The 15,592-nt window shown below is 40.9% G+C and overlaps 1 protein-coding gene across 2 annotated transcripts; it reads left to right on the top strand.

Moving 5' to 3' along the window:
* The first annotated feature begins 463 nt into the window (after positions 1-463).
* Positions 464-14,799, top strand: dok2 (docking protein 2). Of its 2 annotated transcripts, none has more exons than XM_021606707.3 (5): positions 464-924; positions 4,783-5,091; positions 5,810-5,921; positions 12,830-13,005; positions 13,399-14,799. In XM_021606707.3, exons 1-5 carry the CDS (start codon positions 865-867, stop codon positions 14,389-14,391), a joined length of 1,650 nt encoding a protein of 549 aa, XP_021462382.1. In that variant the 5' UTR covers positions 464-864; the 3' UTR covers positions 14,392-14,799. The 2 variants fall into 2 exon arrangements, with proteins under 2 accessions (XP_021462382.1, XP_090094267.1); XM_090238141.1 differs by having other exon boundaries at positions 12,830-13,010; positions 13,404-14,799.
* The last annotated feature ends 793 nt before the right edge of the window (positions 14,800-15,592 follow it).

Raw genomic sequence — 15,592 nt, 5'->3', positions numbered from 1 at the left:
AGATGTGGCGCGCACGCAGGGCGAGGCGCAGGATGTTCCCTAATATTGGAAGGTGGGGCCCGAGTGAAAAAGTTTGTAAACCCCTTACAGTTTTTTGCTAACATGACCCAAATATGGCCAACAAGTCTATTTTGCATTTATTCAAATGTTGCTTAGATGATGGAAAATGGACACAGGAAGGATGCACTAATTTGACCACAAAGTCAGACGGGTTGTGAAATGAAAATAATTGTACAGAATTTACTAAATGTAGCCCATACTAATAAGGCTATAAGATTATTCGATTTTTTGAGCCATCCTGCTACACCAATTACATTTTACTTATGAATGGTGACACTTGTACATTTATCGTACTCTTGATATTGTTTTTATGGAACATGCAAAACATGTAATATGTAACATTCAAAACAATTGCGCCTCTTGTGATTGAGAAACAAGAGGTTCACACACCAAAAGGCCACACACACACACACACACACACACACACACACACACACACACACACAGGGTGGCAAGTAGCCTAGTGGTTAAAAGAGTTGGGCCAGTAATCTTTGCTTTGCTTTTTCAAATCCCCGACTAGGTGAAAAATCGTTGATGTGCCCATGAGCAAGACAGTTAACTCTAATTGCTCCTTTAAGTCGCTCTGGACAAGAGCGTCTGCTAAATGACAAAAATGTACCACACACACACAGTGTTTTAGTACTGAACTGCTGTGTTCTGTGATGCAGCTGCGCATACAGGAAGTCAACATGACAGGGAACTTGAGGTGTTTGCGTCATTTGTAGATAGATACCACAAGCAGGGCGTCGTGTTGAACAGAAAGATAAAAGTGGAGAGGAGTAGGGGCAACAGAGCTGGTACACCATGGAGGAAGACATCAGGAAGAAAGGAATGCTCTACTTACAGCAACATAGGTTTGGCAAGGTAAGATCTGCCACAGCTCCTTTGTAGCACTCTCCTCGGAGTCTCTGTGTGGCCTGAACACACTATTAATATGTGTTGCTTACTCACACACATAAACTCAATGGCTTCTGCCTTCTCGATATCATGAGCATGAGTCATCCATCAATCTAGTAGTGGTATTGTTATCATGTAAGAAACAGCTGCTAATTGATTGAGGTTGTGAAATCATCTACACTGTAAAACAAAAAATCTAGTTGTTTCAAGTAATTATTATTTAGTAAATGGTTCCACAGCCTTTTTTTGGTTTACTTCACTTTTTGGTCACGGAGTGTTACCTGAACAAAAAAAATAGTTGGCCCAAACTTGACAAAACGTAGGCAAAAATTCAGCCAACTTAAAATTATGTTTGCTCAAATTGCCTCATATGTTCATTAAACTACAAATTATTATTTGTGCGGCTAACCTAAAAAAAAGCTGTGGAATTAGCTGTACAAACACGCAGTGTTTTTAACATTAAAACAGAATAAAATGCCCCACCAAAATTAGACAACTATACAGAAAACCCCAAAATTGCTGAAATCAAAACAATGATGAGAGAATAGTCAGATTAACTGATAATTGACAGACATGGTGGCGTAGCAGGAAGATCTAAATGCCATGTGAGTTCAAATCCCAGGTTAGGACATGTTGAATAAAATAATTACTATATAATTGAGCATGCACAATGTAATCATGTATGTCAAAGTATGTACAATGTGAAAGTTAAAAGCACCGTGTGTGTGTGTAATCAGTTGCACAGCCTTTTTTAGTTTTGATGCCAAAATAATAATTTATAGCTGAATGAACATATGAGACAAGTTGAGCAAACACATACAGTTGAAGTCGGAAGTTTACATACACCTTAGCCGAAGACATTTAAACTCAGTTTTTCACAATTCCTGACATTTAATCCTAGTAAAAATACCCTGTTTTTGGTCAGTTACGATCACCACTTTATTTTAAGAAAGTGAAATGTCAGAATAATAGTAGAGAGAATGATTTATTTCAGCTTTTATTTATTTCATCACATTCCCAGTGGGTCAGAAGTTTACATACACTCCCTTGGTTCACTCCAGATCTGACTGCCCTCGACCAGCACAAAAACATCCTGTGGCGGACAGCACTAGCATCGAATAGTCCCCGCGATATGCAACTTTTCAGGGAAGTCAGGAACCAATACACGCAGTCAGTTAGGAAAGCAAAGGCTAGCTTTTTCAAGCAGAAATTTGCATCCTGTAGCTCTAATTCCAAAAAGTTTTGGGACACTGTAAAGTCCATGGAGAATAAGAGCACCTCCTCCCAGCTGCCCACTGCACTGAGGCTAGGAAACACTGTCACCACCAATAAATCCACGATAATCGAGAATTTCAACAAGCATTTCTCTACGGCTGGCCATGCTTTCCTCCTGGCTACCCCAACCCCAGCCAACAGCTCCGCACCCCCCGCAGCTACTTGCCAAAGACAAAGACAACACCTACTTTCCTTCCAGTTCTCTGCTGCCAATGACTGGAACGAATTTCAAAAATCGCTGAAGTTGGAAACTTATATCTCCCTCACTAACTTTAAGCATCAGCTATATGAGCAGCTTACCGATCGCTACTGCTGTACACAGACCATCTATAAATAGCCCATCCAATCTACCTACCTCATCCCCATATTGTTATTTTTATCTACTTTTTTGCTCTTCCGCACACCAGTATTTCTACTTCATCATCTGCACATCATCATCTGCACATCTATCACTCCAGGGTTCATTTGCTAAATTGTAATTACATTGCTACTATGGCCTATTTATTGCCTTACCTCCTCACGCCATTTGCACACACTGTATATAGACTTTTTCTATTGTGTTATTGACTGTACGTTTGTTTTTTTCCATGTGTAACTCTGTGTTGTTGTTTGTGTCGCACTGCTTTGCTTTATATTGGCAAGGTCGCAGTTGTAAATGAGAACTTGTTCTCAACTGGCCTACCTAGTAAAATGAAGTTAAATAAAAAATAAATCAATCAAACAAATTAGCATTTGGTAGCATTGCCTTTAAATTGTTTAACTTGGGTCAAACATTTCAGGTAGCCTTCCACAAGCTTCCCACAAATTCCTCCTGACACTGGTGTAACTGAGTCAGGTTTGTAGGCCTCCTTGCTCGCACACGCTTTTTCAGTTCTGCCCACAAATTTTCTATAGGATTGAGGTCAGGGCTTTGTGATGGCCACTCCAATACCTTGACATTGATGTCCTTAAGCCATTTTGCCACAACTTTTTAAGTATGCTTGGGGTCATTGTCAATTTGGAAGACCCATTTGTGACCAAGCTTTAACTTCCTGACTGATGTCTTGATACAATATATCCACATAATTTTCCTGCCTCATGATGCCATCTATTTTGTGAAGTGCACCAGTCCCTCCTGCAGCAAAGCAGCACCACAACATGATGTTGCCATCCCAGTGCTTCACGGTTGGGATGGTGTTCTTCGGCTTGCAAGCCTCCCCCTTTTTCCTCAAAACATAACGATGGTCATTATGACCAAACAGTTCTATTTTTGTTTCATCAGACCAGAGGACATTTCTCCAAAACGTACGATCTTTGTCCCCATGTGCAGTTGCAAACCGTAGTCTGTCATTTTTTATGGCGGTTTTGGAGCAGTGGCTTCTTCCTTGCTGAGCGGCCTTTCAGGTTATGTCGATATAGGACTTGTTTTACTGTAGATGTAGCTACTTTTGTACCCAGCATCTTCACAAGGTCCTTTGCTGTTGTTCTGGGATTGATTTGCAATGGGGAAAGAATAGGGTTTTGTGATAAACGCCGAAAATAAGATCTGAGGTTAACACAGGCTGAGGAGATCTTATACGTTTTGTTTTATGAGATAATATCAGCCAGTTAACATGACCTTTATGAATTATGAAGGCTTTATGTTATTTTTTTAATTGACAGAAATGCTTCAAAATTCACAAAAAGTTACATTAGCTGATGAAAATGATCTCAGAACAAAACTTATAAGATCTCCTAAGCCTGTCTTTACCACAGACCTTATTTTCAGCATTTATCCAATGCCCCTACAAAAGTGACATTCATTTCTCCATGGCAGAGTTAGTTAATACAAAAAGATGCAATTACTATTTCTCTCTTTCACACACATATTTCTTTTTTTCACTGTTTTCAATCCCCTCACGACACGTTTTGATTTGAGATAGTCGTCTGTTGGCATCACCAGCGGTATTTATCCAGTTATAAAGGCAAACGGCAACCAATAACTTTTATGTGGTACAGCTAAAGAGTTCCATAGTTCAGTACCAGAGACTTATGTAGATTAAGGAGTCTTTGTTTAGTTAAACCAGGGGGAATAACCTATAGTTAAGGTCAATTTCCTGTCAGGCTAGACTTTCCTGATGTGTTTGTATTAGCTCCAGGAGTAGGATTGCGGGTCTCAGACCAGTCTCGAAATTCCCCATAGAGGGTTTTGTTTTAATGGTACAATAGCAGCAGTAGCAGCCAATCTGCAAAACCCATCTCCACTGTGGTAGACTGAATCAATCGCATTTCTTTGTTGTAATTGCAAAATATTTCATTTTTTAAAGGAACTTCACAGAGCAAAGCATCCAAGTTATTCCCCTCGACAGTATTGAGCAATGCCATATGAAGAGCAGTGTTGACAATGGATTCACTTTATCTTCCTCTTTTCACCTGCTGAACCATTTGGATACCAGGCTATAGGAAGTGAAACTAGTAATAGGGCTTACCAGTAGCCTCATGAAACAAGCAGAGACATCCCTTAAAATATGAATATTGGCCTTCTGTGCCTCTGTTGCTGTTTGACCCCATGCTTTGTCTACTCCCATACAGAAATGGAAAAAGGTCTGGTCGATCCTGTACAGGGAGAGTACCTGCTCCATCTCACGCTTGGAGTTCTTTGAATGCAAAGATGGTGCGAGCACCCTGGAGAAATCAGACAAAAACCTCCGCAAGCAGCAGGAGAGCAAGAAGGTGATCAAGCTAAGCGACTGTATCCGGGTGTCAGAAGTGGACATGGAGGGCTCCCCGAAAGACTGTGGCCAGTTCCATGTGGAGACTGCAGACAAACTTTTTGTGTTTGCTGTGGAGATGGTCGAGCTGGACGACTGGACACAGAAACTGTGCGAAATTGCATTCCCTGTACGTTCAGTCAGATCCCTTGTTCTGTCAGGTTTGATTCTGCTTAAAAGTAGAGGGATCGCACTTTATATGATGCTGCATGTCCAGTTCATGTACAGTTCAACATAGGGCTGGGGACCTAAATCATAACTGATATACTGTAAACATACATACAGCAATATATGACATTACACTTATGACAACAGATATGACATTACACTTCAAAATATTTTTGAAAAGCAAGCAGATAACTCAGGAACTCAAAACTGTCATGCTATATAGAAAAAATACTCTGTCACACACTGACTTCTGAGAGTTGACTCTACCATCATGTGATGAAAAACAGTAGCAGGGTTTACCAAAGAAACTGACTAATTTTAGCTGTTTTTAGCTGAAGAGTAATGGCTCACTCAGCTTGTGTTTTGAACTTAGTTAACAGTCTCTCCCTTATATGCTTTGTATTAGCAAAATACAATTCAGGAGGAAAAAACAGTGCCAAAGCAGTAGCTAGCCCGCATTATCCATCATCCAACTAACACTGGTGAAACAGCAGGTACAGATCTAGTGCTTAGTACACAAGTGAACACTGCTAAGTACACAAGTTAACACTGTTATTATTACGCACAAGCACAACCAACAATACAAACATTCCAAGGCCCTGCAGTCTGTTTTCTTCTTCCAATATGTGGAAATGTTGACGTACACAGTATGTTTATGATGGTATATTTGACCAATGCAGATGAACTGGGGTGAGAAAGGAGGGATGAAACGTAACAGTATGCAGCGATCAAAGGAAGATGCTGCAGAAATGGGGATGGAGGACAACTCTCTGTACAGCAGAAGAGACAGTGGTAAGTCTTGCTATTTACCCCATGAAGGAAAACAAAATAATTTTATATAGCAAGACACATACACCCGTGCATGCATGCAAGCACACACACGCACGCACACACACACACACGCACGCGCACGCGCAGGCACACACACACACACACACGCACGCGCACACGCACACACACACACACACACAGGACATTCTCAGATAACTGCAGAGAAAAGTGTCACTGATACTGTATGTCTACATACGTAGCACTTGCTGTGGCCCACTGTATTTAATACAGCCCTGAGCTCTTTCAGGTCATGGGACACTGTTCTTTGACATTCATCTAATGTCTTGTAATGAGAGGATAAAGGTGCCTGACGTGACTCAACTCATCACTACTCTGATCACTTACTGGAGTGTATACTGGAGTGTATACAGAGCTCAAGTTGAGGAACCTAGGGCTTTAAATAAGTAAGTCATATTGGGGTGTATACATTGGAGCATTACAGTAACAGGACTTCAGATTAATTTGAATAAAGGAAGTGCTTCTTTATATTTTCCATTTGAGGTAAATGTTCAAAAAACTTGACTATACAGTATATAAAATAAAATAAAATATAAATGTCAATATATAATATAAAACCAAACTGCATTTTGTAATACATTTTCTGTGGCCTCTTACACACAGACACATTGTGTACATCTCTGTCTTATTTTGACTGTTATACATAGTGGAAAATTGTGACATATTTTCCTGTCTTGTGGTTGATGAGCATTGCACCACCAGTGTCCGCATGTTTGCACATTGACCACTTACTTATCAGTCAGAAGAGTTACATCCTGTTCTCTACTGTTTTCTGTTCTCTCCATGTCTTAAAAGTACAATGAGGCACTTACTTTTGACATATACATTTGATCTGTTAAATATCACATCCTTTCAACCAACAACATTTAGGGCTGATTTCTCAGACATAGGTGAATAGAAGCCCTGGACTAAAAAGCTATTTCAATGGAGATTCTCCATTGAGCATGCTTTTTAATCAAAGACTTAATCTGCGTCTAGTTTTTAGCTATGTTTTTCTCATCCTGGATCTTGGATATTCTTGTCTACAACTGTCAGTTCCTTATTGATAAAAACTAGAACAAGATGTGTCCTTAGCAGCAACATCGTAATAGCTACAGCACTGTGGCAGTGATTTGAGTTAAGTATACCAGTATGTCTATTTCTGAGGGGCTGTAACCTATGTGCGGTCAATTATTAGTAGATGCATGTGAGGTAAACCAGAGCCTGCGTTTGAGATCACAAGCTTAACAACTTCAGCATGCAGCTTTCAGCTGACAGGCCTGCAGCCAGTGTATCGTTCTGAGGGTAAAACACACACTCTGATTCAGATTGTAACAGGATCTCTGTGTGTGATATGAATAGGCATATCTCCACTGAGCTGATCGTAGCCAGATACTGTATGAGCCAAAGCAAGAATAGTTGTATAATGTGAAATTAGTGCTTGGGCTTCAAAAATATTGTTTTCTATCAGCATTACACAGTATATGTAGTAGTCATGGCACCTTTGAGTTGAAATGTCTGCAGTGACTGTGTAGTCATCCATCTTGAATTCTCTGTTTTTTTTATTTCATGTGCCATTTTCAGTCATGCAATCCCATGCCTCTCATAAACAAACAGCAAATGCATGTGGTGCACCAGGCAGAGGAAGCAACTCCTCAACCTCAACCTTCTGAAACAAGCACCTGGGAAGATATTAACCCAAAAACCAAAACACTTATCCATAGCATTTTACAGGGCCACGCTTAGTTCAATGTGCCTCCAAATAGACCTACAGACAGACTGCAAAGTATCACATGACCTGAAGGCAATGTAGAACGGAGCATTTTTTTTTAAATACATTCGGGTGAGAAACTGGTTTAGTGGTTTAGGCTCATCCACCAGTGGCAAAGAGGTGGAGCTGAGCTACTGTATAGAGAAGTCAGCGAGTTTATTTTAAGAACAGGGTATTTCTGTCAGATAGGGCTTGGATGTAACAGGAAGTCAATAGGCGCTTCTCTCTTTTTGTTGGTTGAGGAAGTCCTAAGAGGTTACAAGCCAGTGCATCTTTTCAACGAAACATCCTCTACTCAGTGCAGCAATATATTTGTGGCTTACTAAGACATATTTTACAAACATGCTGCTCTGCTCAGCTCTCTCTCAGGTGCTGCTCAAAGACGCTACAGTGAAGATCCAGCTCAGTCAAGGGTGCTTTCAAAACATGACAAACGGATCTGTAAAAAAATGCAGCAACCCAATGGTTTTCAATGGGAGCAGTGCGTTGGGGGAGGGCCTAGGGTTGTGGTGTGCTGTCAATCAGAAAAGTTGCCAAGATATGTCCGTGACAACCAATTAAAAATGTAGAACACCGTTTCTTGCTAACTATTTCTCCCCACCCTACTACACCGCTGCGTTTGACATGTCCCAGCTAGCAATGAGGAATCGGCCCAGAAGCGGCCCTCTTCCGGGGGGCCAGAACTGATTGAATCGGCCCGGAATCGGGTGTCGGACTCGGCCAGGAATCAAAATAAATGACTGCCCAGAATCGGCCCAAGTACATCGGGCCGTGTCCGTCTACCGGAATTCAGCCGAATTTGAATCCACCCAGAAGCGGCCCGATGCTAATTTAAATAAATGTATACAAAATTACCCGATTTAGTAATTTTAAATATTACTATTATTCATTTTATACATACAAATATACCCATCCACAAAAAAAAAAAAAATGTGTTGAAGGAAACACCATACACTTGGTGAACGTGTCAGTGTGCATGCTCCTGGCCCGCCACAGGAGTCGCTACAGTGCGATGGGACACAGCAACAATGACAAAATATGGAAAAATAAATAATAAAATGTTAATTATATAAAGCATATGTAATCATCTGCCAGAGAGTAGCCCTAATTGTCCCGAGCCCCAAGTTATACATTTGGGCCAGATAACTCACACCAGAATCGGCCCGAGCTCAATCCTTGCATCCTAGCCATAAGTAATACTCAGGCCACATGAGTAATAAGTAATATTCGGGCCCAGACTCGGGACACATGACGTTTGACTCTCAGCCGAGTGCACCTACCTACTCTCAGCCAGAATCGGCCCAGATCCACTGTGCTAGCTGGGGTGTTTCATGCATTTTGGTTTGAAGGCACCCTAAAGGGAAGGGATAGTGATGGATGTGACAGGTTTTCACAAGTGTCGGTTTCCATCCTTTTCATCCATAAGTGGAAAGTATTGTCTTTGAAACCATGCTAACACATTGTGAGTCTGATCTACAGTATATTCAAACTCCCATTACATTAGCTCTCTCTAAAGGGATTTGTGAAAATGTACGTACAGTACCTTCAGAAAATATTCAGACCCCTTGAATTTTTCCACATTTTCTTAGGTTACAGCCTTGTTCTAAAATTGATTCAATTGTTTTTTTCTTCTCACAATACCCCATAATGACCAAGCATGATGTATGATGCTGCCACCACCATGCTTCACTGTAGGGATGGTGCCAGGTTTCCTACAGATGTGACGCTTGGCATTCAGGCCAAAGTTAGATTCTAAATACATGGCTCTGTGTAGGTCTAGGATTGGTAATGAGAATGCATTCCACTTTTCTCTCTCATAAAGACTGTAATCCAAGTGAATGGAAAACAGGAGTAATATGCCTCTGGCTGTGACTGGGATTTGATCTCCCTCCCACAGAGCAACTGACAAAGTGCAGTGCTCTCCCCCATAGCTTATATTCATTGCACCGACTGTAACTTGGCTTGTTTCGTTCATCATGGGAACCACAGTAGCAGTGGGGAGGGGGTCCAGCACTGGAATGATCACTTTACAACTGGAATTTTTGGGGAAATCAGTTAGCCTGCAGTACAATATGCTAGGACATGACAGAGAGTCTGGTGTTGTTTAACTCTGCACTGTACAGTTGCGGCCAAATATATTGTCACACTTGCACTTTTCTAAAATAATTCACTATTTCTTCTAAAAAAAATGAAAATAAAAATGAAATAAAACCTGTTATTAGATTTTCAACATTGAAGAACCAATTACATTTCTGGAAACTTAAGTTTACATTTTTGATTGAGAAAATAAAGACAAATGGCATGGACAAAATTATTGCCACTCCCGGGCTAGTACTTGGTTGTTCAGCCTTTGACCAAGATAACTGCAGACAAACACTTATTGTAGCCATCAATGAGCTTGCTGCACCGTATACTGACAATTTGCCCCACTTCTTAACAACAAACTGCTCTAATTCTTCAACATTTGAGGGATGCCCTCCACCAACTGCTGTTTTCAGATCTCGTTATAGCTTTTATATGTGATTCAGATCTCGACACTTCGCTGGCCACTCCAGAACAGTCGAACACTTCTTCTTAAACATTTCTGGCTGCTTTTTATGTGTGTTTGGGGTTGTTGTCCTGCTGGAAGACCCACAACCTTCAATGTAGACCCATTTTTTGGACACTGCCCACTCGGCACAAACTGGTTGAATCAATGTTGTTTCAACGTAATTTGTCAACATATTGTGACGTTGAATCTATGTGGAAAAAATGAATCGACGTAAGCTTTTTTTTGACAGTGAAATTTCAACAACAGGATTGTAGTGTCTTCAGAAAGTATTCATATCCCTTGACTTATTCCACAATTTATTGTGTTAGAGTCTGAATTCAAAATTGATTAAAGTGATTTTTTTGTCATCCATCAACACACAATACGCCATAATGACAATGTGAAAACATGTTTTTAGAACATTTCAAATTGCAAACGTATAAAAAATGAAATACAGAAATGTAGTTTACAGACGTATTCACACCCCTGAGTCAATACAATACATGTTAGAATCACCGTTGGCAGCGATTACAGCTGATGAGTCTTTCTGGGTAAGTCTCTAAGAGCTTTGCACACCTGGATTGTACAATATTTGCTAAAAATTCTTCAAGTTCTGTCAAGTTGGTTGTTGATCATTGCTAGACAGCCATTTTCAAGTCTAGATTTTCAAGCCGAATTAAGTCAAAACTGTAATTAGGCCACTAATTATCTTGCTAAGCAACTCCAGTGTATATTTGTCCTTGTGTTTTAGCTTACTGTCCTGCTGAAAGGGGAAATCGTCTCCCAGTGTCTGTTGGAATGTAGACTGAACCAGGTTTTCCTGCTTAGCTCTATTCCGTTTTCTTTTATCCCCCCCCCAAAAATCCCTAGTCCTGGCTGATGACAAGCATACTCATAACATGATGCAGCCACCACCATGCTTGGAAATATGACGAGTGGTACTCAGTGATGTGTTGTGTTGGATTTGCCCCAAACATAACACTTTGTATTCAGGACATAGAGCTAATTTCTTCGCCACATTTTTTTGCAGTTTGACTTTATTGCCTTATTGCAAACAGGATGCATGTTTATAAAAACAATATAAAAAAAATTTCAGGCATCCTTCTTTTCACTCTGTCATTTAGGTTAGTATTGTGGAGTAACTACAATGTTGTTAATCCATTGTCAGTTTTCTCCTATCACAACCATTAAACTCTCGAACAGTCTTAAAGTCACCATTGGCCTCATGGTGAAATCCCTGAGTGGTTTACTTCCTGTCTGGCAACTGAGTTAGGAAGGATGCCTGTATATTTGTAGTGCCTGGATGTATTGATACACCCTCCAAAGTATAATTCATAACTTCACCATGCTCAAAGAAATATTCAATGTCTGATTATTTATTTTTTTACTCATCTACCAATAGGTACCTTTCTTTGCAAGGCATTGGAAAACCTCCCTGGTCTTTGTGGTTGAATCTGTGTTTGAAATTCACTGCTCAAATTGAGGGAACTTACAGATAATTGTATGTGTGAGGTACAGAGATGAGGTAGTCTTTCAAAAATCATGTTAAGCACTGTTATCGCACACAGAGTGAGTCGAATGTATTATGGGACTTGCTAAACACCTTTTTATTCCTGAATCTATGTAGACTTGGCATAACAAATAGTTTGAATACTTACAGACTCAAGACATTTCAGTTTTGAATTTTGTATTAATTTGTAAAAATGTCTTAAATGTAATTCCACTTTGACATAATGGGGTATTGTGTATAGGCCAGTGATACAAGATCTCAACGGGTCAAGGGGTGTGAATACTTTCTGAAGGCACTGAATGTCATCATGGTAACCAAATTCCAACATAGACAAACTTTGTATATAATGTCAACGCAACCAAATATCAACATTTGAAGGACAGTTTGTATAAACTAGTCATTTGTATGTTGGATTCACATCTCCATCAACCAAGAATGTAAGTTAAAGAATAGGACTAAATCAAATCAAACTTCATTTAAAGTGCATTTAAAGCTTGATTTGATTTAGTCCTATTCTTTAACTTAGATTTTTGTTTGAGATGGAGACGTGATCCAACAAATCCAGTAGTGTAGTGTAGGGCAAATGCAAGTAAGCACAGTTTACTTTTTTTGTTTGTTTTGCCAAGTTTACCCACAATTTGCAGAAAAATACATTTAAAGTATAGGAAGAGTGACTTTTTTCCCTGCACTGGCGTTCAGTGAATTTTTTTACCACTACATCACTGAACATATCAATTATTAATTTGTAGACACATTGGAAGTAAAGCCAGACTAAGTCAGTGGCACAGGTGGAACTATTCAAGCAAAAGATACACCTCCTTCATATGTTGATATTTGGTTTCATTGACAACCAAACACAATGCAATATCACTTTTGAAATACTATAAAAACTGTATATGGGTTTACATACTTTTATCACTAGGTGTAAAAATCCATGTGTAATAAGGACACTGCAATTTGAGTCAGTGTGATACTGTTTGCGTTGAGTTAGAGCAGAGTGTCTGTCTGTTTCCCAGACTGTCTGTCTGTTACATCCTGTCTGTCTGTTGTCTGTTTCCCAGCATTGAAGGAGTTCAGGGTGGTGGTGAGGAGGACGGAGGCAGCAGAGCGCTGCAAGCTGAGAGGCCCCTATGTTCTACGGACAGACTTCGACAGCCTCCTCCTCAAAGAGCCCAAGTCAGGAGAGGTTCTTTTCACCTGGCCCTACCGCTACCTCCGGAGGTTCGGACGGGACAAGGTGACCTTCTCATCAACTGTCAACTACAAAAGCCCAGTAATCACAACAACATCTAAAATCTCAACAAATCTCTCTTGGAATGGTTGAGGATAGGGTTGTAAAATTCCGGTAACATTCCCAGTATTCCAAGGTTTTCAAGAAATCCTTGTTGGGGGATTCCTGGATATCCCGCTTTTTCCCTCCTGATTTCACCAATCTTCTTACTGGGACTTCTGGGAATTTTGGGCAATTTTTGCAACCCTAGTTGAGGACAATTATAATAGTGTGTAAGAAAGGTAACCCAAATACAGTACAGTCTTTAAATAAAGCACAACAAGGTTTCTCCCTATGAGTGAATAGCTGATAATTATATGTAAGAAAGTTTTAAGCAATCTCACACAAATTTCTTTACAGGTGACATTTTCCTTTGAAGCGGGTCGCAGATGTGACTCTGGCGAAGGTAGCTTTGAGTTTGACACCAAACAGGGCAACATGCTGTTCCATGCACTGGAGTCAGCCATCAACCTCCAGAGGAGTGCAGGCCTACCCTTCCGACAGACCTCAGGAGGCCAGGAGATGGACCCTGGGCCCAGGCTCCTGCCAGCAGGGGAGCCGGGTGTTTACAGCACCGTCAATGAAGCCCTGCAGAGGGACGGATCGTCTCCCCCACACCTCCCCCAGGCCAAATTGGAGCCCCCCATGGAGAAACTCCTCACCGGGGTCAAGAGCCTGACACTGGACACCAGAGGCATTCCCTGCAAGAACCAGGTGAAGAACATCTCCAGCTGCCCTCTGATGAACAGCGAGAGTCAGACCTACTCTGAGATCAACATGCCTCTGGAGAGGAGGCAGCAGGAGGATAAGCCCTCCCTCAGCCTCAGCGCTGGACCCAACCACTCCTCAAAGGACTCAGACTACTCTCTCCCCTTTGACACCATTGCCAAGAACCTGATGGCAGACATGCTGCTTAGTGTCCACCTCCCCCTGGGGGTGGAGCCGCAAGGCTGTGAGAGGTCAGGCTGCCAGATGGACGATGCTCCAGATCCCCTCTATGACAGCATTGATGAGTTGGCCATCCGATCAGGCCTAAGTAGGTCTGAGGGCACTAAAGTCAGATACACGAAGGCAGAGCACATCTATGATGAACCGGAGGGCTGTGCTGCAGCTATAGCTTTGGAGCCTAACTGCCCCACCTCTGTTTACGATGACCCCGAGGAGGTCAGAGGTCAGGCATGGAAAATCATGGGCACCATAGTTGACCCCAATGGCCACGAGTATCCATACAACCCTCACGTTGACGACTACGCTGTCCCCAAGCCACCTAAGAGAGCTTTTCCGCCGGATACACCCCAACATGAAGAGGAGGAAAACTCTCCGTATGATAACGTGAGGGTGAAAATTAACTAATGTGAAAAAAAGAGGGTGCCCACATCACAGATGTCATCATGAAATGATCTGGGATACTGTGTGAGCCCATTGTAAACCTGAATTCAGAGGATTTCTCAAGCTTTGTTGACTACTGTTCCCTGATGCTTCATAAAACCACTATGCCCAACATATTTAATTTTAATCGTGGTTTATCATATACCCAATTTCTGCTGTGAAGGCCTTGAATACACAATAACTACAATAACCTACAATAACTTATATGTTTTACACTGTATGCTGTTGTACAGTCTTTGGCCAGCAGGAGGTACCAGCACAGCTTGACTCCAAGTTCTCTTTGTAAGTACTTTTTAATCTTTGAAGCAGGATGTTTTGTATAAGAAAGTTACTTAACTTGTAAATCTGAAAATAAATGTGATCTTTAAGTCCTATGGATTTTGATACTGAATCTGTCTGCTCAGCATCTATTTAAAAAATATAATTAATAGGGGTAAAAAGTTCTGGAATACATTTGCATTATTTGAATCTCTGGAAAAGTATTTCCTGATGCTTTTCATGTGGTAGAAGTACAATGTGCCCCAGAGAAATCCTGTATTATCCTGTATATTGTACAGTGGCTTGTGAAAGTATTCACCCCCTTGGCATTCTTCCTATTTTGTTGCCTTACAACCTGGAATTAAAATTGATTTTAATTTATATCACTTGATTTAAACATGCCTACCACTTTGAAGATGCAAAATATTTTTTATTGTGAAACAAACAAGAAATAAATCAAAAAACTGAAAACTTGAGGGTGCATAAGTATTCACCCCCCCCAAAGTCAATACTTTGTAGAACCACCTTTTGCATCAATTACAGCTGCAAGTCTCTTGGGGTATGTCTCTATAAGCTTTGCACATCTAGCCTCTGGGATTTTTGCACATTCTTCAAGGCAAAACTGTTCCAGCTCCTGTTCCAAGTTGGATGGGTTCCGCTGGTGCACAGCAATCTTTAAGTCTGGATTGAGGTCTAGGCTTTGAATAGGCCATTCCAATACATTTAAATGTTTCCCCTTAAACCACTCGAGTGTTGCTTTAGCAGTATGCTTAGGGTCATTGTCCCGCTGGAAGGTGAATCTCCTATTTTTTATAACCCAACCCTGATCTGTACTTCTCCACAACTTTGTCCCTGACCTGTTTGGAGCGCTGCTTGGTCTTCATGGTGCCGCTTGCTTGGTGGAGCC

The sequence above is a fragment of the Oncorhynchus mykiss genome, chromosome 6 (assembly GCF_057628025.1).
Source record: "Oncorhynchus mykiss isolate SJ-2025 chromosome 6, ASM5762802v1, whole genome shotgun sequence".
In the NCBI taxonomy this organism is placed as follows: Eukaryota; Metazoa; Chordata; class Actinopteri; order Salmoniformes; family Salmonidae; genus Oncorhynchus; species Oncorhynchus mykiss.
This window is presented reverse-complemented; position numbering and strand designations above follow the sequence as displayed.